Here is a 22,360-nt window from a genome sequence, read left to right on the forward strand (position 1 = left end):
TTCTCAACTCCGGTCCCCACAAACAAGTTAGTGATTGATTGAGTACTTCACACATTTCTGCCTTGTGGGGAGCAGAGACAGTGCTATTTAGGACAGCAGTTTTGCTCCATTAGTTAAAAAAGTGTGTGTACAAGTGTGGGTCTGTATTTCTCTTGTCTTTACAACCCGTTAACACAGTCCTAGTGAGGACCAGAGTCAAGGAAATATCTACGTGTTCTCGGACCTGCCTTGTGGAGACCGGAGTCATAGAAACTGAAATCCCGGTGTATAAATATGCTTATATTTACGTGTTCTCGGAGCCGCCTTATGGGGACCAGAGTCGTAGAAACCGACATCTCCTCCATGCATGAGGTCCAATGTGATGATGACAAAGTGTCTACGAAGTCTCCCGGTTACTTCTCGGCTCTGATGTTACTGTGAGATTCTCAGCTTTGCCAGGCGCCAGCTCGAAGCGAGAGCTCGTCTCCGAGCGCATCAATTGACACTGAATAAATCCATCGAGCAGATGGCAGATCATTCTGCTAGGCTCTTTCAAGATGCTGCAGATTAGTTTGGCTGTTTAACGCAAAACAGTGGGTCGATCACAAGTGTTCACACATTGCAGGAGTTATCACAAACACAAACTACATAGGCAAAAGTATGTGGACACCTAGTCATGCCAATGACGGAGCTCAGGAAGGCCTCTGGCTTACAATTAACATCCCAATTCATCCTAAAGGTGGTTGGTTGAGTTGAGGTCAAGGCTCCATGTAGGCAACTAGAACTCTGGCTGAGACCCGAACTTAATCGTTAGGAAGGGTGTCCACATACTTTTGTGGCGTATGATACTGGGTTTTGACTGCTGTTGCAGCCTGTTATGACCCAACTAGGTAAGAACAAATTTCTATGATTGGCGAGTAAGGAATACCACCCTTCTCACCCAGAGAGCATCGCCAATGAAGACTTTTTGGGCTTCTGGCCACAGATGGCTGGCACTCGACTGGCACTCAACTTTTGGTCTTCTAAAGATGGAGGAACTCTAGCGTTTCAGGACTGTTAGATGAGCCTGGAAAAAAATCGCATACCCCAGTAAACTGTGCCAAGTCAGGTTGGTTGGGTTGAGGTCAGGGATCCATGTAGGCAACTAGAACTCTGGCTGAGAGACCTGAACTTAATCGTTAGAAAGGGTGTCCACATACTTTTAGGACCTATGATACTGGGCTTTGACTGCTGTTGCAGCCTGTTATGACCACGCTAAGTAAGAACTCCCATTCCGATAATTGGCTCTTGTTGCCTTCATTGGCAGGAGAGTACCACCCTTCTCACCCGGAGAGCATCGCCAGCTAGGACCTTTTGGGCTTCTGGCAACAGATGACTGTAGCCTTACAGGCACTTGACTTTTGGTCTTCTAAAGATGGAGGAAGTCTAGTGTTTTACCCCAGTAAACTGTGCCAAGTCAGGTATGCCGATGCCAGAATGACCCGCTGAGGCAACCCTTACCCTTACCCTTACAACCCTTACACCCTTCTGGCATTGAGGAGACAGACATGTACGGTGGGTAGGGCAGGTCGTAACACAGAGCATACCACACTTAAGACATCCACCAGACAGCAGGAAGCATGGCTGACATACGTGCAAACACGACGGATATTAGATACCAGATACTCAAGTGGATGGTGCTGCGCAGCTCATGTTTTGGTGGTTTGTTTCTTTAATGGTAAAGTCTTCACAGTGGGCACTACCTTCATCAAGGGGTATCGTTTTTTTTTTAGACGTCACACTCATCCGGCGCTACAGGACAACCCGTATTGTGCCCTCGTTCCTCCAAACAAAGGTCCTCGGTGAGTGAGCTGCAGTTGCTCGTACCTTCCTGTACCCTCGCCACGGCCGTACCGTTCCGGCAGCCGACTACGAGCCGGCGGCTCTCCTGGGAGGACGGAGCCAACTCCGCGGGCTCGGGGGTGTCCGAGCGTTCCGGCGGCAGGGCGGCGTTAGCGCTGGCAGTCTTAGCGTGGGCTGTCTGGCTATGCGTGTTGCGATATTCCTCCTCGATGTCTTTCCCCAGCTTCCACCGCTTCCACCGCTTCAACATCTCGTTCTGCACCTGACGGACGAGAAAACAAGTCGAGTTCTTATCTCAGTTCTGATGCTGCCCACGTTCAGTGCGGTAGTTTCCTTATGCCACTGGCATATGGCCGAAACATCCGAGCTGCTCTATCCTACTAACTTATTCGCTACATTAAAACGTTAAAACTTTTTCTCTTACCTCTTTGTTGACGAAGCAGTACAGAATGGCCACCAGCAGTCCCTGCGTGAAAGAGACATTTATCAACAGCTAACACACGTTTCTCAAACTCCATTTTTCAAACGAGCGTCTTTATTGACGGGACGCTTTGTGTCGGCGGTGAAAGAAATGAACGTCATCGCGACAGCAGCCTGAAAAATGAGGTAAATGGTGCGTGACCGGAAAATTCTGATTCGTTTATTTACAGCCGAGCAAGAACGTTTGATAGATCGTTGGCTGTTGTTTCATTTCATTGCTTCGTCCCGGTCGAGGATGAGAATGGGATGGAAAATGCCGGGCGGGCGCTGGGAGAACAGTCTGGACCGGGCGAGCCATTAACTTACTCACACCTAGGGGCAATTTACAGCAGCCAACCTACCAAACGACATCATGCGAAACTCCTAATTGGTGGGAATCGTAATTAACGTCATCCTCGACGTCATCCTGGTGTTTATGAAACCAACTTCTGCTGCAACATAATTGTGAAACAGTACTAGACCCATAGGGTGCACCTTACGAGTTTCGTACTGACCCCATGAATTGGCGTCTCTTCTTCGCAGTAAGATGCTTGTCTCCAAGGCCTTACACTTAGGGCAGAATACAGTGCAAGCAATTGAGAGTCAGGGGCCTTGCTCAGGAGCACAACAGTAGCAACTTTCATTCCCCCTTTCTTACCCAGAGAGCTTCGCCAATTAGGATATTTTAAGATCTGTGCAAACGTGGGCAAAGGAACTGGATCCTGACCTGGAAGGAGCTGAAGAACAGGTCGTAGAAGAGGCGGATGAGGCGCAGCAGAGACTCCCTGGCAACGGACTCGTCGATGACGAAGGTGAACAGGATGGCATGAATCCCCAACAGAGGGATCAGTGTTAGGGTGGATTTGGCTAATCTGGAAGCAAGAAAATATATAAATATATACAGTTTATTATTTTATTCTTTTGTTTTACATTCAAGTACATTCCGATCTCGGAGGTGTTTACCTGAACTTGTAGTCGGTGTACCTCATCTGATGAGCCTTTAGTTTGGACATCAGGATCTTTATGATTCTAATAAATATAAAAAAATTGATCTGTTTGAGAGAAAGAAGAAAGAAAAGCGTCATCATGCAGCTCGACAAAATCCTACTTTTATATGAAATAATAGAATCTGCAGCCATTCTACACATTCTAGGTGTTGTTTAGTGCCTGTCAGTCCTTGTGATTGAAGTGTGGTCTCTATACCCGCCAGTCCGAGTGATGGTGTCGTTTAAGTGCCTGTCAGTCCTTGTAATTGAGGTGTGGTCTCTATACCCGTCAGTCCTAGTGATGGTGTCGTTTTAGTGCCCGTCAGTCCTAGTGATGGAGGTGTCATTTTAGTGCCCGTCAGTCCTAGTGATGGAGGTGTCATTTTAGTGCCCGTCAGTCCTAGTGATGGAGGTGTCGTTTTAGTGCCTGTCAGTCCTAGTGATGGAGGTGTCATTTTAGTGCCCGTCAGTCCTAGTGATGGAGGTGTCGTTTTAGTGCCTGTCAGTCCTAGTGATAAAGGTGTGGTCTCTATACCTGTCAGTCCTCGTGATGGTGTTGTTTTAGTGCCTGTCAGTCCTAGTGATAAAGGTGTGGTCTCTATACCCGTCAGTCCTAGTGATGGAGGTGTCGTTTTAGTGCCTGTCAGTCCTAGTGATGAACTCAACTGCTTAGACAGTATACTGCTACAGTACTGTAAGTCTCTTTGAATAAAAGCGTCTGCTGAATGCTGGAAATGTAAATGAAGCTGTTTAAATGGGTGTCCCAATACTTTTGTACATATAGTGAATCTCTGTGTGTGTGTGTGCGTGTGTGTGTGTGTGTGCTCACCAGATAGGCGAACAGAATGGGTGAGCGGATGATCCACCAGTAGCCCATGTTTACATTCTTCTCCCAGCACCTGCACCAAGAGGACGGGACAGACTGATCTGAGATCCTAATCTGGACCCGAACGCCGTCGGTGTAAACACATTCCACGTGTGATCGAGTCCAGATTACACACTCATCAATCACTTCACACACACACACACACACACACACACACACACACACACACACACACACACACACACACACACACACACACACACACACACCACCGGTCTGGAAACACGCTACTGAAGATTTATATTCGATGTTGCTGTTTTATTATTGTTTAAATTAAATTGTTGGTGGTTTTTTATGCTATAGATGCTAATTAGCCTCACAGGCAGCTTGATGACCGTCTCACGCCCTACAAAAAGCTTCAAGTACAATGTAGCGCCGCCCATTCAGATATTGAGCTCATTTGCATAGACTGCAACCTAGTCTCTGGATGTTCAATACAAGTGCCAATCAAAAACGCACCAACGGTCACCCAACTTCAAAGGCACACAGCACAGGACGTTCGAAGGCTGTGGCAAAAATATGGTCCTAGGTGGCGCTATCCTCCTTCAGGAGTAGTCCCATAGTCACGTACTGGGCCACATTGGAAACCCTGGAAATCGTCGCCTGCAACTATATTTTGCTCAGTTGCTTGGGTTCCTTAAATCTGTAACTACTCAATTTCTGGGTTTAATTAAAATACTTCTAAATTTCCCAGCACTTACAGTTCGTTTTCGTACAGGTACTTCACCGTTACCCACGGCAACACGAATATCACCGGTGCACCTGCAACATAAAACGAGGTACCAATCAGTCTGGTAATCAGCTCAGCCAATCAAAAGTTTCACAGTGTCAAAGTGCCTGTCAGTTGTAGTGACGGAGGTGTTGTTTAGTACCTGTCAGTCCTAGTGATGGAGGTGTTGTTTAGTACCTGTCAGTCCTAGTGATGGAGGTGTCGTTTAGTACCTGTCAGTCCTAGTGATGGAGGTGTCGTTTAGTACCTGTCAGTTCTAAAGATGGAGGTGCCATTTAAGTGCCTGTCAGTTCCAGTTATGGAGGTGCCATTTAAGAGCCTGTCAGTCCTGGTGATAGAGGTGTCATTTAGTGCCTATCAGTCCTAGTGATGGAGGTGTCATGGAGGTGTCATTTTAGTGCCTGTCAGTCCTAGTGATGGAGGTGTTGTTTAAGTACCTGTCAGTTCTAAAGATGGAGGTGTCATTTTAGTGCCTGTCAGTCCTAGTGATGGAGGTGTCATGGAGGTGTCATTTTAGTGCCTGTCAGTCCTAGTGATGGAGGTGTTGTTTAAGTACCTGTCAGTTCTAAAGATGGAGGTGTCATTTTAGTGCCTGTCAGTCCTAGTGATGGGGGTGTCGTTTTAGTGCCTGTCAGTCCTAAGGATAGAGGTGTCGTTTTAGTGCCTGTCAGTCCTAGTGATGGAAGTGTCGTTTTAGTGCCTGTCAGTCCTAGTGATGGAAGTGTCGTTTTAGTGCCTGTCAGTCCTAAGGATAGAGGTGTCGTTTTAGTGCCTGTCAGTCCTAAGGATAGAGGTGTCGTTTTAGTGCCTGTCAGTCCTAGTGATGGAAGTGTCGTTTTAGTGCCTGTCAGTCCTAAGGATAGAGGTGTCGTTTTAGTGCCTGTCAGTCCTAGTGATGGAAGTGTCGTTTTAGTGCCTGTCAGTCCTAGTGATGGAAGTGTCGTTTTAGTGCCTGTCAGTCCTAGTGATGGAAGTGTCGTTTTAGTGCCTGTCAGTCCTAAGGATAGAGGTGTCGTTTTAGTGCCTGTCAGTCCTAAGGATAGAGGTGTCGTTTTAGTGCCTGTCAGTCCTAAGGATAGAGGTGTCGTTTTAGTGCCTGTCAGTCCTAGTGATGGAAGTGTCGTTTTAGTGCCTGTCAGTCCTAAGGATAGAGGTGTCGTTTTAGTGCCTGTCAGTCCTAGTGATGGAAGTGTCGTTTTAGTGCCTGTCAGTCCTAGTGATGGAAGTGTCGTTTTAGTGCCTGTCAGTCCTAGTGATGGAAGTGTCGTTTTAGTGCCTGTCAGTCCTAAGGATAGAGGTGTCGTTTTAGTGCCTGTCAGTCCTAAGGATAGAGGTGTCGTTTTAGTGCCTGTCAGTCCTAGTGATGGAAGTGTCGTTTTAGTGCCTGTCAGTCCTAGTGATGGAAGTGTCGTTTTAGTGCCTGTCAGTCCTAAGGATAGAGGTGTCGTTTTAGTGCCTGTCAGTCCTAAGGATAGAGGTGTCGTTTTAGTGCCTGTCAGTCCTAGTGATGGAAGTGTCGTTTTAGTGCCTGTCAGTCCTAGTGATGGAAGTGTCGTTTTAGTGCCTGTCAGTCCTAGTGATGGAGGTGTCGTTTTAGTGCCTGTCAGGTTAATACTTACCCCAGCCAATACACAGGTAGACGCAGAAGTAGTTCCTCTCCGAGAAGACGGTTACGACCAGCAGACTGTGCAGGTACAAACCCTCCACCAGCAGCCAGTAGTTGTTCGCTATCACGCTGTACTGCATCATCACCATGGCAACGCGACAGCCGGCCATCATCTAGGATGATCAAAAATTCAGTTTAGTGATCGAATCTGCGACCGTTCAACCGCCGCAACGCCCGGAACGATGCAAATAAATCAAGTTTTGGGGTTGGAAGTAATCCTACCACGCCCCAGGTCCCCCAAACGCTAATATTTCTCCCTTAATAAAATTCCTACAGCTCATGTGTTCCCACATAATGAATATGATTATCATTATTACCGGAGGCAGGGACAATGCCACGCCCACTGGAAAAGAATGCTACACCACACCAATCACGTCTAGGCAGCTGGCCAACCGATAGCAACGGTGGGCTGGCGTAATAGACCACTGCGCCGCTAGAGCGCCAAGTATTTGACCAATTTTAACCAACTACATGCTTGCACACACACACAATCTTACAAGTATTCACATGGACAAGTGAATGGAAGCGTTTACCCTCATGTTGAAGCTCTGCTCCTGATAGCCGTAGCGTCCGGCGTGCGCGGTGTTGATCTGGTCCAGCAGCGCGTCCTTGACCAGGATGGACACGGCGCGCAGGATGAACGAGCCGAACAGATTCATGTGGATGTTGTTCCTCATGCAGTGCAGCTTCCTGTGGAAAGTCACACGATGAGCAAACCCTGGGGTTCAGTCTGTACTGCACAGTGGATATTAGGGTGGAAATGTGTGTGTGTGTGTGTGTGTGTGTGTGTGTGTGTGTGTGTGTGTGTGTGTGTTTACCTGAAGGCTCCCAGTATCACCAGTGCGAGGACCAGAGCTGCCAGTGACAGGGAGTAACCCACTGTGTACATCACCCTGAATTTACTGAGGATCTGCCCGTACTCCTCCTTCATACACGGAATAAAATAGAACAGTCAGATATTTAAGTTATAATAATAATATAATAATGACGATAATAATAATATAATAATGATAATAATAATAATAATAATAATAATTTCTATTAATAATAATAATAATAATAGTTTGTTAATTATAATTTTATTATAGTTATTATTAATAATAAAGGTGAATATTAAATTGTAATAATAATAATAAGAAGAAAAATAAGGGTTTATTATAATAAAAATAATTAATTTTAATAAAGTTAATTATTAATAAAAGTTATATTTATTATTATTGTTAGTATAAATAATAATGGTCAATAAACAGTATTAATAAATAATAATAAATAATAATAAGAAGAATAATAATAAAAATGATAAGCATATGGTTTTTATAACAAAAATAACATGAAATAATTAAAAGTAATATAAATTCTTTATAAAAGTAATATTTATTATCATTATTTTATTAAATTATTATTAATATTATTCATATTATCATTATTATTATTATGCTTAGTATAAATAATAACAATGAATATATAATAATAATAATAACAATAAGAATAACAATAACAAAACAAAAACATTAATAATAATAAAAATAATAATATTATTAATAACAAAAACATTATTATTATTAATAGTATTACGACTAATAATAATAATAACTAAATAAAACCACTTTAGTATAGACACCAATGTATTTTACCATTCTTTGATCATTCTCATCACACTCGCTGGTATTTTTATTGGCAGCCCATCGACCATCAGCACCACAGACCCGGTACACACGGCCCTGCTTAACTACACACACACATGCACGCACACACACACGCGCACACACACGCACACACACGCGCACACACACATACATACACACACATGCATATTCAAATCAATTATTCATCTACACCCACTGCTGACCGATGTAAAAGAATCAATAATATATAACATTTTCTATGCCTACAATCTTCTGTTATAAGTAGTAGCACCTTACCCTTACTGTACCAGGGCAGGTACCACGGGCAGGAGACGTCAACGACGGAGCCGGGGGAGCCATCGGGCCAACATGTGTAGTGATCGAACGTCCTGTTACACACCAAACCTGAGGGAAACAGCAGCACCGCTGATACGTCACTACTGTACAGAGCTAATGTGTTCATTCTAATTCACTGGTCTCGGTGCCTGTCAGTCATGGAGGTGTCATTTTAGTGCCTGTCAGTGATGGAGGTGTCGTTTTAGTGCCTGTCAGTCCAAAAAATGGAGGTGTAGTCTTGGTGCCTATCAGTCCTAGTGATGGAGGTGTCATATTAGTGCCTGTCAGTCCTAGTGATGGAGGTGTCGTTTTAGTGCCTGTCAGTCCTAGTGATGGGGGTGTCGTTTAAGTGCCTGTCAGTCCAAAAAATGGAGGTGTAGTCTTGGTGCCTATCAGTCCTAGTGATGGAGGTGTCATATTAGTGTCTGTCAGTCCTAGTGATGGAGGTGTCGTTTTAGTGCCTGTCAGTCCTTGTCCTGACATTAGAAGATCAGTCCTCAGGTCCTCTTACTACCTGCTCACTTCTGATATGCAGTGTAGCCTACTGGATGAGGGTTCTCTACCTGTAGCGGGTGGGCTGTCGCTGGAACTCTGCAGACACTCGTTCCTGTAGAGCGCCCATTGCTCTCGCAACACCTTCAGCGCCGGAGATACCTGCCAACAAGCCGCCATACACCGTTACACTCCATCGCACACCTGTCACACGCACTCACGTGAGTATTTGATGGCGTAGAACATCGTGACAGTCTATCTGTTCAACCATCTGCCTGGATTAACCGGAACGACGGACTTCTGGAGATCTGGAGATCTAGTAGGTAGGTCTCGAGTAGGTACAAGGATGTACATTCCTGCACGCATGTAGGCATGTTCCTGCTACGCTTCAGATCTCTCAGAGCGACAGCATTAGCGACGCCGCAGATCAATGCGATCGGGGCGTCTCTAAGTCGATTGCTGATATGGGGAGTGCCATTCGTCAGATTGTAGGTCTAGGTTCCACACAGCACCATGAGTATGTGCACCATAGGGTTCACCCTAGACATAGAATCTTGTATTTCCATTGCTCGGAGGTCCAGGTTTTGTGCTCCTTACTCTACTGTCCTTTGGTTGAGTAAGTTTCCGAACAGTCGACTATGACAGTGTAGTTACACTACAGTTACTATAGTAACTAGGGTTACTGTACTATAGTTATACTACAATAGGCGCCTTTGCTGGCAGGTCAAGGCACCTGCAGGAGCAAAGATGCTTCCGGCAAGTCGGAAGGGGCGGTTGATAATCTGCAGCTCTCCTCGGTCAGGGTGGGAGTCTGCAGCCCTGGAGGAAGTTGCGATTGGGGAATTACTTATGTGGCTGGTCTCCTTGGCAGATTAACCTCTAACGGAGGTGCCTAACGAGCTATTTGGAGTTTGTGCCTTACCTGCGAGTGTGAGGAGAGTGTAAACAGGAACAGGAGCAGCCACAGGGACATCCCTCAGCTAATTCATCACCCTGCTACCTTCAGCATGGCACCTACACCCACACACAGAGAGGGAAACAGATTCAACAGCTTTACATTCTGTACAGAACGTTGTTGCACCAGAGAGTTGTTGAGATGATGCTGTTTGCCTGATTTATTACGGATGACGACCACATCACTGGTGAGGAACCACGTCTCACATACTGAAGAGGGTTCTGGCTGGGTGCAGGGGGATGTGGGTTGGGACTAAGAAATTAGAATCGGATGCATAAACAGCTCTACCCTCTTCACAGACCCATTGATCCTAACTCTACCCCTCTTCAGAGACTTGTTGATCTCAGCACGACCTTCTTCACATACTTATTGATCCCAACTCTACCCTCTTTAAGACTCATTGATCCCAGCTCTACCCTTTTCACAGACTCATCAAGCCCAACTATACCCTCTCCACAGACTTGTTGATCTCAGCATGACCTCTACACAGACTCATCAAGCAAAACTCTATCCTCTCCATAGACTCATCAAGTCCAACTCCACCTTCTTTAAGAGTCTTAGGTTCCAACTCTTTCTACTTCACAGACTCATTGATCCCAGCTCTACCCTCTTTACAGACTCCTCAAGCCCAACTCTACCCTCTTCACAGACTTGTTGATCTCAGCATGACCTCTACACAGACTCATCAAGCAAAACTCTACCCTCTTTAAGAGTTTTAACTTCTTCCAAAACTCTTCCTACATTACAAACTCATCAATTCCAGCTCTACCCACTTTATAGGCACATCGAACCCAGCTCTAGCCTTTTCACATACTTATCACTCCAAACTCTACCCTTTTTACAGACTCATCGATCTCAACTCCACCCCACTTCACAGACTCATTGCTCCCACTTCTACCCCTCTTCACAGGCTTATTGATTTCAAGTCTACTCTTTCCACAGACTCATCGATCTCAACTCTACCCTCTTCACAGACCAACGGTTCCCAACTCTACCCTCTTCACAGGCTCATGGATTTAAAGTCTACCCTCTTCACAGACTCATCAATCCCATTTTTACCCTCTTTAAGAGTCATCAGTCACAACTCTACCCTCTTTACAGACTTGTTGATCTCAGCACGACGCTCTACACAACTCAATGATACAAAAACTACCCTCTTATCAGTCCCAACTCTACCCTTTTCAACGGCTTATTGATTTCAAGTCTAGCCTCTTCACAGATCCATCACTTCCAGCTCTAGCCTCTGTACAGACTCACAGATCCCAACTCTCAGACTTGTTGATCTCAGCACTACCCGCTACACAGACTCAGCAATCCCAACTCTACCCTCTCCACAGACCTGTAAATTCCAGAAGGGTCTGGGATTGAACCTTACCTCTGAGTCATTGTCTTAAAGGAGTTTAGCCAGTTTGACAGCAAATGACAGAATGTACAACTGTGCACTGATGCTCAGTTGATGTTCCGGTTCATCCCAGAGCTGGCTCTGTGGAGGCCACCTTCCCTAAACAGTTGCTACAAAGCTGGAAGCGTATCAATTCCTTTAAATAAATGATTTATTACCCCTGTTGGCAACTGTTCTGGCTGAAACACATGAATTCAATACTTCCATCCGTATATTGTAGGTAATCCAACCGGAACGAGGGAAGAGAATCGAGTTTTCATTTGATTAGGAAGTACCGAGAGCTTTTGTTCATCCTCAGTCCTTTCATCACCCATGATTAAAAGCATTTTCTTTATTTCTTTATTTCTTTATACTGCATCGATTCGTTCCGCGTTCTAGAACGAGCTTTCTTTCCGAGGCGGCGCGGCATGCAGGGCTTCATTCAACCTCGAACCTCGCATCTGTACGTGCAGTGTGGGAGGAAAAAAAGGAAAATATGAGCGGTAATTAAAGTATACGAGCTCGACGTGCGCTTATAGATGCGACGCCTCCATCAGCCGTAAATATAGCTACTGTACACGCTAATGTAATTGGCACATTATTATAATGCCATTAGCATTATTATTGTCAATTATTGGCACTCTTGGCACAGATGGGTAGGACTTGGTGGTAAAACACACTAGCAAATCAGAGGTCTCAGATCTCAGGTCTGTTACCGGCAGGCTGGGCGCCTAGGGTCCGAGGGTGCGGATGCCGTAGGGGTGGAAATGGGTGTGTGAGTCTCCGCCCAGTGCGGGTGAAAAGAAGCGGTCGGTACTGCACACGTGTTGGAGGGGGCGTGTGTTAGTGTTAGAGGTCTCAGATCTATAGCAACGCCGGAGAGTTGTGACATCACAACGACGTCCGGCGTCTGGTCTCCCACGGCGACGGCGCTACTGAAGTGGGAGAACTGAGCGGAATCTGAAACGTTTCTGCAAAAAACAGCTCGAACGTGAAATTTTTTTTGGCTAAAACGTTTCAAATTCCACTCGGTTCCAGGTTGTGCTGTCGGGAGGTTGGGCGCACAGGACAGCGCTCTCACACACACACACACACACACACACACACACACACACACACACACACACACACACACACACACACACACCTATAAAAAGAGATGAGGTCGATCCTCTGCGCTCTCCACTCTCGGATCTAATGCACTTGTGAAGAAATTAGCCGCCGTGTTACAGTAATTACCTCTTAGTATCTGACCCGCCACCACAGTTATCCACAAACACACACTCACACACACACACACACACACACACACACACACACACACACACACACACGCACACACGCACGGGGATTTAAACCCCCTAAGCCATTTCAGCTGCCACACATAATGCACTGGATGAAAATAACACTCTGTGTTTAAACACACTGTGAGCTTCACTTTAACACTGCGCAGTCACATCACGCTGAAAAAAATATGCCAGGTATGAATGAGTGAGTGAGTGAATACATGAGTGAGTGAATGAGGGAATATGTAAATGAATGAAATAATGAAAATAAAGTTAAATGAATGAACAAGTGAATTCATGAATACATGAATGAGAAATGAATTAGTAAACAAATAAGTGAATGGATGTGTAAGTGAATGAGTGAAAGAATGAATGAGTGATCAAGTGAAAGAATGAGTAAATGAATTAATGAATTAATGAATGAGTGAATAAGTGAATGAGAGTGAATGAATGAGTGAATAAGTGAAAGAATGAGTAAATGAATGAATGAATTAATGAATGAGTGAATAAGTGAATGAGTAAGTGAATGAATGAGTGAATAAGTGAAAGAATGAGTAAATGAATGAATGAATTAATGAATGAGTGAATAAGTGAATGAGTGAGTGAATGAATGAGTGAATAAGTGAAAGAATGAGTAAATGAATGAATGAATTAATGAATGAATGGATGTGTAAGTGAATGAGTGAAAAAATAAATGAGTGAATAAGTGAATGAGTGAATGAATGAATTAGTAAAAAAATAAGTGAATGGACGTGTGAGTGAAAGAATGAATGAGTGAATAAGTAAAAGAATGAGTAAATGAATGAATGAATTAATGAATGAGTGAATCAGAGAATGAGTGAGTGAATGAATGAATGAATAAGTGAATGGATGTGTAAGTGAATGAGTGAATAAATGAATGAATAAATGAATAAGTGAATGAATGAGTGAATACGTGAATGAATACACGAATGAATGAGTGAATAAGTGAATGGATGTGTAAGTGAATGAAAGAATGAATGAATAAGTGAAAGAGTGAATGAATGAATTAATGAATAAATTAGTGAATGGATGTGTAAGTGAATGAGTGAAAGAATTAATGAGTGAATAAATAAACGAATGAGTGAATAAGTGAAGAAATGAATGAATGAGTGAATAAGTGAATGAGTGAATGGATGTGTAAGTGAATGAAAGAATGAATGAATAAGTGAAAGAGTGAATGAATTAATTAATGAATAAATTAGTGAATGGATGTGTAAGTGAATGAGTGAAAGAATTAATGAGTGAATAAATGAACGAATGAGTGAATAAGTGAAGAAATGAATGAATGAGTGAATAAGTGAATGAGTGAATTAATTAACAAATAAGGAAATGAATGAATAAGTAAATGGATGTGAAACTGAATGAGTGAGTCTTACAGGTTATTAATTCGCTTGTTCATTCCTTCATTATTTATTAATTCCTTCATTCACTCATTTGTTCACTGTCATGCACTGTCAAGTTCTGCAGACTTGACATGAATGTTCACTCGACGGCCACTTTATTAGGAACACCCGCTCACTCATGATTATCACACAGATCAGATCGAGACCCTCAGATCCTGGTCAGGGTCACAGTGGGTCCTGTTTTACCAGGAAACACTGGGTGCAAGGCGGAAGTACCCAGGACGCCAATCTATATCAGGACTTCGACCATCCCACCTCAGACACCATCGATCTCGCAGGCATTCAGTATTGTGCTTAAGACACAGATTCAAAGACTCAAATCTTTTAATAATATTAAGCTAAGGACGGTAGATGGGGGGCAGGTTTTGGTTTTACCCCTTGTCCCAACTTTTCAGGAACTGTGTTTGTATTTACATTAATAAAGAAGCAGAACGTCGCTAAGCCGTGCGCTAACGTTCCACCTCTTGGCGCCACTCGGTTGATTTATGGCGTGAAATTCCTCCGAGCCCTCCGGGTGTTTTAATAAATCACAGCACGCCGCGAGCGAGCGAATCAGCGTTAAGAACACGGCACGGCGTGGAGCTTTAGCTAGTGCTAATTAGCTGTGTCAGCGGGTGGGTGCGCGTGGGCGTGTGTGAAACAACACGAGTGCCGCTAATGCCGCTGCGAGGACTTTCATTAAAAGCGCATTAGCAGTGTGCCAGCGTGGGATCAAATGTGCCGCTCTGGGAATTAGTGCTAACGCTAAGTATGCGTCAAAGCCAGCTCGCACAGGTCATGCTAAACCTAACGTTCCCCTAATAAAATGAAAATTAAATTACTCTGCACATTTTCCCCTCGAACAAGTCGTGTCCATTTGGTGCTACGTCCACCCCCGATTGAAGGGGGTCAAGGCGGTCAACACGTGCGCACTCGTGGATCGCTTCTTTTCATTTGCCAGGGGCGGAGTCTCACAGTGTACAGTATAATATGCGGAGAACCAGGCACTACTATCTGTGATCGTCCGCCCCCTTCGTGAAGGTGCCTCGAGGAACCCTGTTTCAGCCATCATCCCTACGGTGCTACGTCCACCCCCACCCCCCCGATTGAAGATGGCCGAGGCAGTCAGAGGGCCCCCCTGACATGTGTGCACTCATGGATCACTTCTTTTCACCTCACAGTGTACGGTATAATATGCAGAGAACCAGGCACAACTATCTGCGATCGTCCGCCCCCTCCATCAGCAAACGTCGACGTGGAACCCTGTTTTAAGCATCATCCCTACGATTGAAGGGGTGGAGGCAGTCAAAGCACCCCCCTCCCCCCAACACGTAGGGCGGAGTCTCACAGAGCCCAGGCACTGCTATCTGTGATCGGCTGCCCCCCGATCGTGTGTCTGTGTAGGCGGCCGGCCGGCCGATAGCCGAGCTGAGATTCGAACTCGAGAGCTCGAGCTACCGTTCCTCAAGGACTCCTCTTTGCGAAGGACGTGCATCTATTAATTCCCCTTCGAGGCTTCATCTCGGGCTGCCGAACTCCTCTAGTCGGAGATAATAAAGCCGATATTGCGCCTCCCCTCATACGTAAAAAATCTAATCTCCCCCGAGACCTTAAATCAGATTCGGACAGCGAGTCGGGAAAACGGGAAGAGAGGGAGCACAGTTGAATAACCTCTGGTTCGGTAGATGCTGTCGCCCTTTGCGAGACCTTGAATATTAGTGACCTCTGGACGCTGAAGAAAGAGGAAGGTGACGACCACTGAGCGAGTGGACGAGGCGGCCAAAACGGAAAAGGAGCAACCGAACCGAACCGCCAAGTCCCGCGAGTCAGGTTACTTCGGGAGTCTGATGAGCGCCCACTTGTCAACACTGCAAGGGAAAAAGCGAGTCTCTTGAGTCTTGGGACGATTTTGTTAGTGGGAAGTTGGTACGACTAAATAAAGGAAATGGATCAGTATTCATGTGTTGTCCTTGGACTTGCTGATACAGAAGTGCTCCAGAAACCATGTCCCCGTTGACGCTGCCCCTTGGACATGCAGCTGAGGAGTCAGGAGGGTTCCCGTCCAGTCGAGTTTGCGGTCGGGGCTCTTAGAGATGCAGGGTTGGGTAAGGGAGGACGGACATGTTCAAGTTCACCCCAGTAGAACATCTACAGAGTCACACCGAAGACCTTCCGCTGAACCACATCTTTTCACCAGGCAGGCGCACAAGCCAATATTCCTCTCTGAGAGAAGCCGGCGGTCACTCAATCTGCGTCCTGTCCACTCGCCGTGAGTTGCAGGACTTCTGTTTTCTGTTCTGGCCGTCTCGTCCACTCGCTCAGTGGTGAACGCCTGAACGCTTCCGTCTTCCTTCGTCTTCCTCCGGCGTCCAGGCTTCCATCCATCGTAGCTCGGCGCCGGCGCTAATCGCCTTGTTTCTTCCGTATAGCGGGAGAGAACGGCGAGGAACAGGTATCACGCCGGACTCATTAGCGGCTCGTCTTCTTGTCAACAGACTAATGAGGACGATTAATCTGGTTGATGAAAGGGCTGGAAGACGCAGCAGGAAGAGCGACGGAACGACGATCGAGGAACGCGGCTAATCAGCTAATTGAGCCGAACGTGATTCGGTGATCGTTCAGACGTCCGACGCTTCTAATCGTCTCCTTTGTTTATGAACACACACCGTGAGAGACTCTGGGGGACTGAAGGAACCCTACAGTTGTTGTCCTTGGACTCGTTGTTATAACAAGCTATAGAAACCATGTCCCAATTTACACACTGTCCCCATATAAAATGTCCCGTATATACACCGTCCCCATGTCCCTTATTTACACTGTCCCTATATAAATCAACCTGTAAATATAGTGTCTCTATATAAAATGTCCCAATTTACACTGTCCCTGTATAAACTGTCCCTTATATACTGTCCCCATGTTCCCACATACACTGTCCATATTTACTGTCCTTATTTACACTGTCGCTATTTATTCTGTTGTATTTACTCTGTCGCTATATATAATGTCCCTGTTTACACTGTCCCATATACACAGTCTCCAGATAAATTGTCCCATATGTACACTGTCCCCTCGTTCCCACATACACTGTCCCCATTTACTCTGTCCCTATATACACTGTCCCTATTTACTCTGTCCCCATATACACTGTCCCCATGTCCCTATATACACACAGTCCCCACTTACACTGCCCCTATATGCACTGTCTCCATATAAATAGTCCCTTATTTACATTGACCTAATATAAAGTGTCCCTATACACACTGTTCCTCTATAAAATGTCCCCATATATGCTGTCCCATATACACTGTCTCCATATAAATCGTCCCTATTTACATTTTCCCTATATACACTGTCCCCATATAAATGGTCCTTTATGTACTGTCCCTATTTACACTGTCTCCACTTTCCCCCATATATACTGTTCCCATGTTTCCATATACACTGTCCCATTTACTGTCCCTATATACACTGTCCCTATATACACACTGTCCCCATATATACTGTTCCCATGTTTCCATATACACTGTCCCATTTACTGTCCCAATATACACTGTCCCTATATACACACTGTCCCCATATATACTGTTCCCATGTTTCCATATACACTGTTCCCATGTTTCCATATACACTGTCCCATTTACTGTCCCAATATACACTGTCCCTATATACACACTGTCCCCATGTTTCCATATACACTGTCCCATTTACTGTCCCTATATACACACTGTCCCCATATATACTGTTCCCATGTTTCCATATACACTGTCCCATTTACTGTCGCTATATACACTGTCCCCATATACACTGTTCCCATGTTTCCATATACACTGTTCCCATGTTTCCATATACACTGTCCCATTTACTGTCCCTATATACACTGTCCCCATATATACTGTTCCCATGTTTCCATATACACTGTTCCCATGTTTCCATATACACTGTCCCATTTACTGTCCCTATATACACTGTCCCCATATATACTGTTCCCATGTTTCCATATACACTGTTCCCATGTTTCCATATACACTGTCCCATTTACTGTCCCTATATACACTGTCCCTATATACACACTGTCCCCATATATACTGTTCCCATGTTTCCATATACACTGTCCCATTTACTGTCCCTATATACACACTGTCCCCATATATACTGTTCCCATGTTTCCATATACACTGTCCCATTTACTGTCCCTATATACACTGTCCCTATATACACACTGTCCCCATATATACTGTTCCCATGTTTCCATATACACTGTCCCATTTACTGTCCCTATATACACTGTCCCTATATACACACTGTCCCCATATATACTGTTCCCATGTTTCCATATACACTGTCCCATTTACTGTCCCTATATACACTGTCCCTATATACACACTGTCCCCATATATACTGTTCCCATGTTTCCATATACACTGTCCCATTTACTGTCCCTATATACACTGTCCCTATATACACTGTCCCTATATACACACTGTCCCCATATACGCTGTTCCCATGTTTCCATATACACTGTCCCATTTACTGTCCCTATATACACTGTCCCTATATACACACTGTCCCCATATATACTGTTCCCATGTTTCCATATACACTGTCCCATTTACTGTCGCTATATACACTGTCCCTATATACACTGTCCCTATATACACACTGTTCCCATGTTTCCATATACACTGTCCCATTTACTGTCCCTATATACACTGTCCCCATATATACTGTTCCCATGTTTCCATATACACTGTTCCCATGTTTCCATATACACTGTCCCATTTACTGTCCCTATATACACTGTCCCCATATACACTGTTCCCATGTTTCCATATACACTGTCCCATTTACTGTCCCTATATACACTGTCCCTATATACACACTGTCCCCATATATACTGTTCCCATGTTTCCATATACACTGTCCCATTTACTGTCCCTATATACACTGTCCCTATATACACACTGTCCCCATATATACTGTTCCCATGTTTCCATATACACTGTCCCATTTACTGTCCCTATATACACTGTCCCTATATACACTGTCCCTATATACACACTGTCCCCATATACGCTGTTCCCATGTTTCCATATACACTGTCCCATTTACTGTCCCTATATACACTGTCCCTACATACACACTGTCCCCATATATACTGTTCCCATGTTTCCATATACACTGTCCCATTTACTGTCGCTATATACACTGTCCCTATATACACTGTCCCTATATACACACTGTTCCCATGTTTCCATATACACTGTCCCATTTACTGTCCCCATATATACTGTTCCCATGTTTCCATATACACTGTTCCCATGTTTCCATATACACTGTCCCATTTACTGTCCCTATATACACTGTCCCCATATATACTGTTCCCATGTTTCCATTTACACTGTCCCATTTACTGTCCCAATATACACTGTCCCTATATACACTGTCCCTATATACACACTGTCCCCATATATACTGTTCCCATGTTTCCATATACACTGTCCCATTTACTGTCCCAATATACACTGTCCCTATATACACTGTCCCCATATATACTGTTCCCATGTTTCCATATACACTGTCCCATTTACTGTCCCTATATACACTGTCCCTATATACACACTGTCCCCATATATACTGTTCCCATGTTTCCATATACACTGTCCCATTTACTGTCCCTATATACACTGTCCCTATATACACACTGTCCCCATATATACTGTTCCCATGTTTCCATATACACTGTCCCATTTACTGTCCCTATATACACACTGTCCCCATATATACTGTTCCCATGTTTCCATATACACTGTCCCATTTACTGTCCCTATATACACTGTCCCTATATACACTGTCCCTATATACACACTGTCCCCATATATACTGTTCCCATGTTTCCATATACACTGTCCCATTTACTGTCCCTATATACACTGTCCCAATATACACTGTCCCCATATATACTGTTCCCATGTTTCCATATACACTGTCCCATTTACTGTCCCTATATACACTGTCCCTATATACACTGTCCCTATATACACACTGTCCCCATATATACTGTTCCCATGTTTCCATATACACTGTCCCATTTACTCTGTTTTATTTACATTGTCCCCTTCTCCCTATATGCACTGTGCACACATACACTGTCCCTATTTACACTGTCCCTATAAAAATGTCCATATTTACACTGTCCCCATTTACTCTGTCCCCATGTCCCAATACACCCTGTTTCTTCATGAGCAACGTTAAAGAGCCTTAAGAATGTTAAGCCAGAAAGCACCCTGCCGTCACACACACACACACACACACACACACACACACACACACACACACACACACACACACCTTGTTCAACAAGGGGGGTAAATTGACCAATGTCCAAAAGTATGTGGACACCTGAGCATAAGCTTTATTCAGCCAGAACAACCTGAATTATTCCAGGCACTGGAATTTTAAGTGTGTCTGTGAGAATTTGTGCTCATTTGTAAGCTTAGCAATAAAAACAACACACACACACACACACTAACGGCGGCGTTTACCCATAATGCTCGGTTAGAAGTGGTCTCCTGGGTGCAGCAGTGATGGATGAGTGAGTGAGTTAACTGGGGTTATTTGCTCGGGTTCTGGCCGCGTGCTTGTTGGTTTTATTGCGGTAATATTTTAGCGGTAATGTACGAGACTCCTTATTAGATGTGACGGGATTTAGTCTGAGCGTGTGTGTGTGTGTGTGTGAGTGTGTGTGTGTGTGTGTGTGTGTGTGTGTGTGTGTGTGTGTGTGTGAGAGAGTGTGTGTGTGAGGACGTGCCCTGATAAAGCAAACGTTCATGAATTCGATCTCGTTAATGTCGCCTGTCAAAGCGACGTTTGTCTCTCAGATCTCATTATAAAATAAATGAGAAACGACGCGCGGTCGAAAGTATGTGGACACCAGAGATTCACTTCTATTAGTGCTGGATTCTAATCTCATTCCAGATCCATGAGCTTTATTATTATTATTATAACAGTGGGCTGAGGGGGAATGGAGGGGGGAGAGGGGGGGGGGGTCCCAAAACAATCATTACTGTAACAGTGGGGTGAGGGGGAATGGAGGGGGGGTTCATTACAATCATTCCTGTAACAATATGGGGTTGGGGTTGAGGGGCGTGTCCTGTAACAATCATTCCTGTAACAATATGGGGTTGGGGTTGAGGGGCGTGTCCTGTAACAATCATTCCTGTAACAATATGGGGTTGGGGTTGAGGGGCGTGTCCTGTAACAATCATTCCTGTAACAATATGGGGTTGGGGTTGAGGGGCGTGTCCAGTAACAATCATTCCTGTAACAATATGGGGTTGGGGTTGAGGGGCGTGTCCTGTAACAATCATTCCTGTAACAATATGGGGTTGGGGTTGAGGGGCGTGTCCTGTAACAATCATTCCTGTAACAATATGGGGTTGGGGTTGAGGGGCGTGTCCTGTAACAATCATTCCTGTAACAATATGGGGTTGGGGTTGAGGGGCGTGTCCTGTAACAATCATTCCTGTAACAATATGGGGTTGGGGTTGAGGGGCGTGTCCTGTAACAATCATTCCTGTAACAATATGGGGTTGAGGGGCGTGTCCTGTAACAATCATTCCTGTAACAATATGGGGTTGAGGGACGTGTCCTGTAACAATCATTCCTGTAACAGTTTGGGGTTGAGGGGCGTGTCCTGTAACAATCATTCCTGTAACAATATGGGGTTGAGGGGCGTGTCCTGTAACAATCATTCCTGTAACAATATGGGGTTGAGGGGCGTGTCCTGTAACAATCATTCCTGTAACAATATGGGGTTGAGGGGCGTGTCCTGTAACAATCATTCCTGTAACAATATGGGGTTGAGGGGCGTGTCCTGTAACAATCATTCCTGTAACAATATGGGGTTGAGGGGCGTGTCCTGTAACAATCATTCCTGTAACAGTTTGGGGTTGGGGTTGAGGGGCGTGTCCTGTAACAATCATTCCTGTAACAGAGTTGACATGAGGGCGGGGTTTTCTATCTATCAGCCGGGCGTCTAAACAGACGTGATCTGTCCAGGGTACCCGGTGCTCCCAGTGTTTCCGGGTGGAACCGGACCCACCGTGACCCTGACCGTGACGCAAGACGCGACGTCATGCTGCCAATCACAGCGATCAAACTGCGTCGCAGGTCACATGACCCACCGTGACTCAAAATTCCACATGGCGGGTCAGACGTTAAACAATCACTGATAAAGATCAATCATTAGCATGTACACACACACACACACACACTCTTACACACACACACACCTAAACACACACACTCACACACACCTAAACACACACACATACA

General features: G+C 44.9%; 1 protein-coding gene across 1 annotated transcript in view; it reads right to left on the bottom strand.

Annotated features, from left to right (window-relative positions):
• Positions 1–988: 988 nt before the first annotated feature.
• The window catches only part of gcgrb (glucagon receptor b), a 23,662-nt gene continuing 2,290 nt past the window's right edge, over positions 989–22,360 (bottom strand). The window contains exons 2-14 of the mRNA XM_063010738.1: positions 9,924–10,015; positions 9,073–9,163; positions 8,471–8,578; positions 8,183–8,277; positions 7,367–7,473; positions 7,082–7,238; positions 6,502–6,661; positions 4,854–4,914; positions 4,096–4,165; positions 3,244–3,332; positions 3,008–3,152; positions 2,246–2,287; positions 989–2,083 (exon numbers count right to left, since the gene is read on the bottom strand). Coding sequence (XP_062866808.1) covers positions 1,748–2,083; positions 2,246–2,287; positions 3,008–3,152; positions 3,244–3,332; positions 4,096–4,165; positions 4,854–4,914; positions 6,502–6,661; positions 7,082–7,238; positions 7,367–7,473; positions 8,183–8,277; positions 8,471–8,578; positions 9,073–9,163; positions 9,924–9,974 — 1,512 coding nt within the window. The 5' untranslated portion in view covers positions 9,975–10,015 and the 3' untranslated portion in view covers positions 989–1,747. The remainder of the gene's footprint in view (positions 2,084–2,245; positions 2,288–3,007; positions 3,153–3,243; positions 3,333–4,095; positions 4,166–4,853; positions 4,915–6,501; positions 6,662–7,081; positions 7,239–7,366; positions 7,474–8,182; positions 8,278–8,470; positions 8,579–9,072; positions 9,164–9,923; positions 10,016–22,360) is intronic.

This window comes from Trichomycterus rosablanca, chromosome 15 (genome assembly GCF_030014385.1).
Source record: "Trichomycterus rosablanca isolate fTriRos1 chromosome 15, fTriRos1.hap1, whole genome shotgun sequence".
Lineage (NCBI taxonomy): Eukaryota > Metazoa > Chordata > Actinopteri > Siluriformes > Trichomycteridae > Trichomycterus > Trichomycterus rosablanca.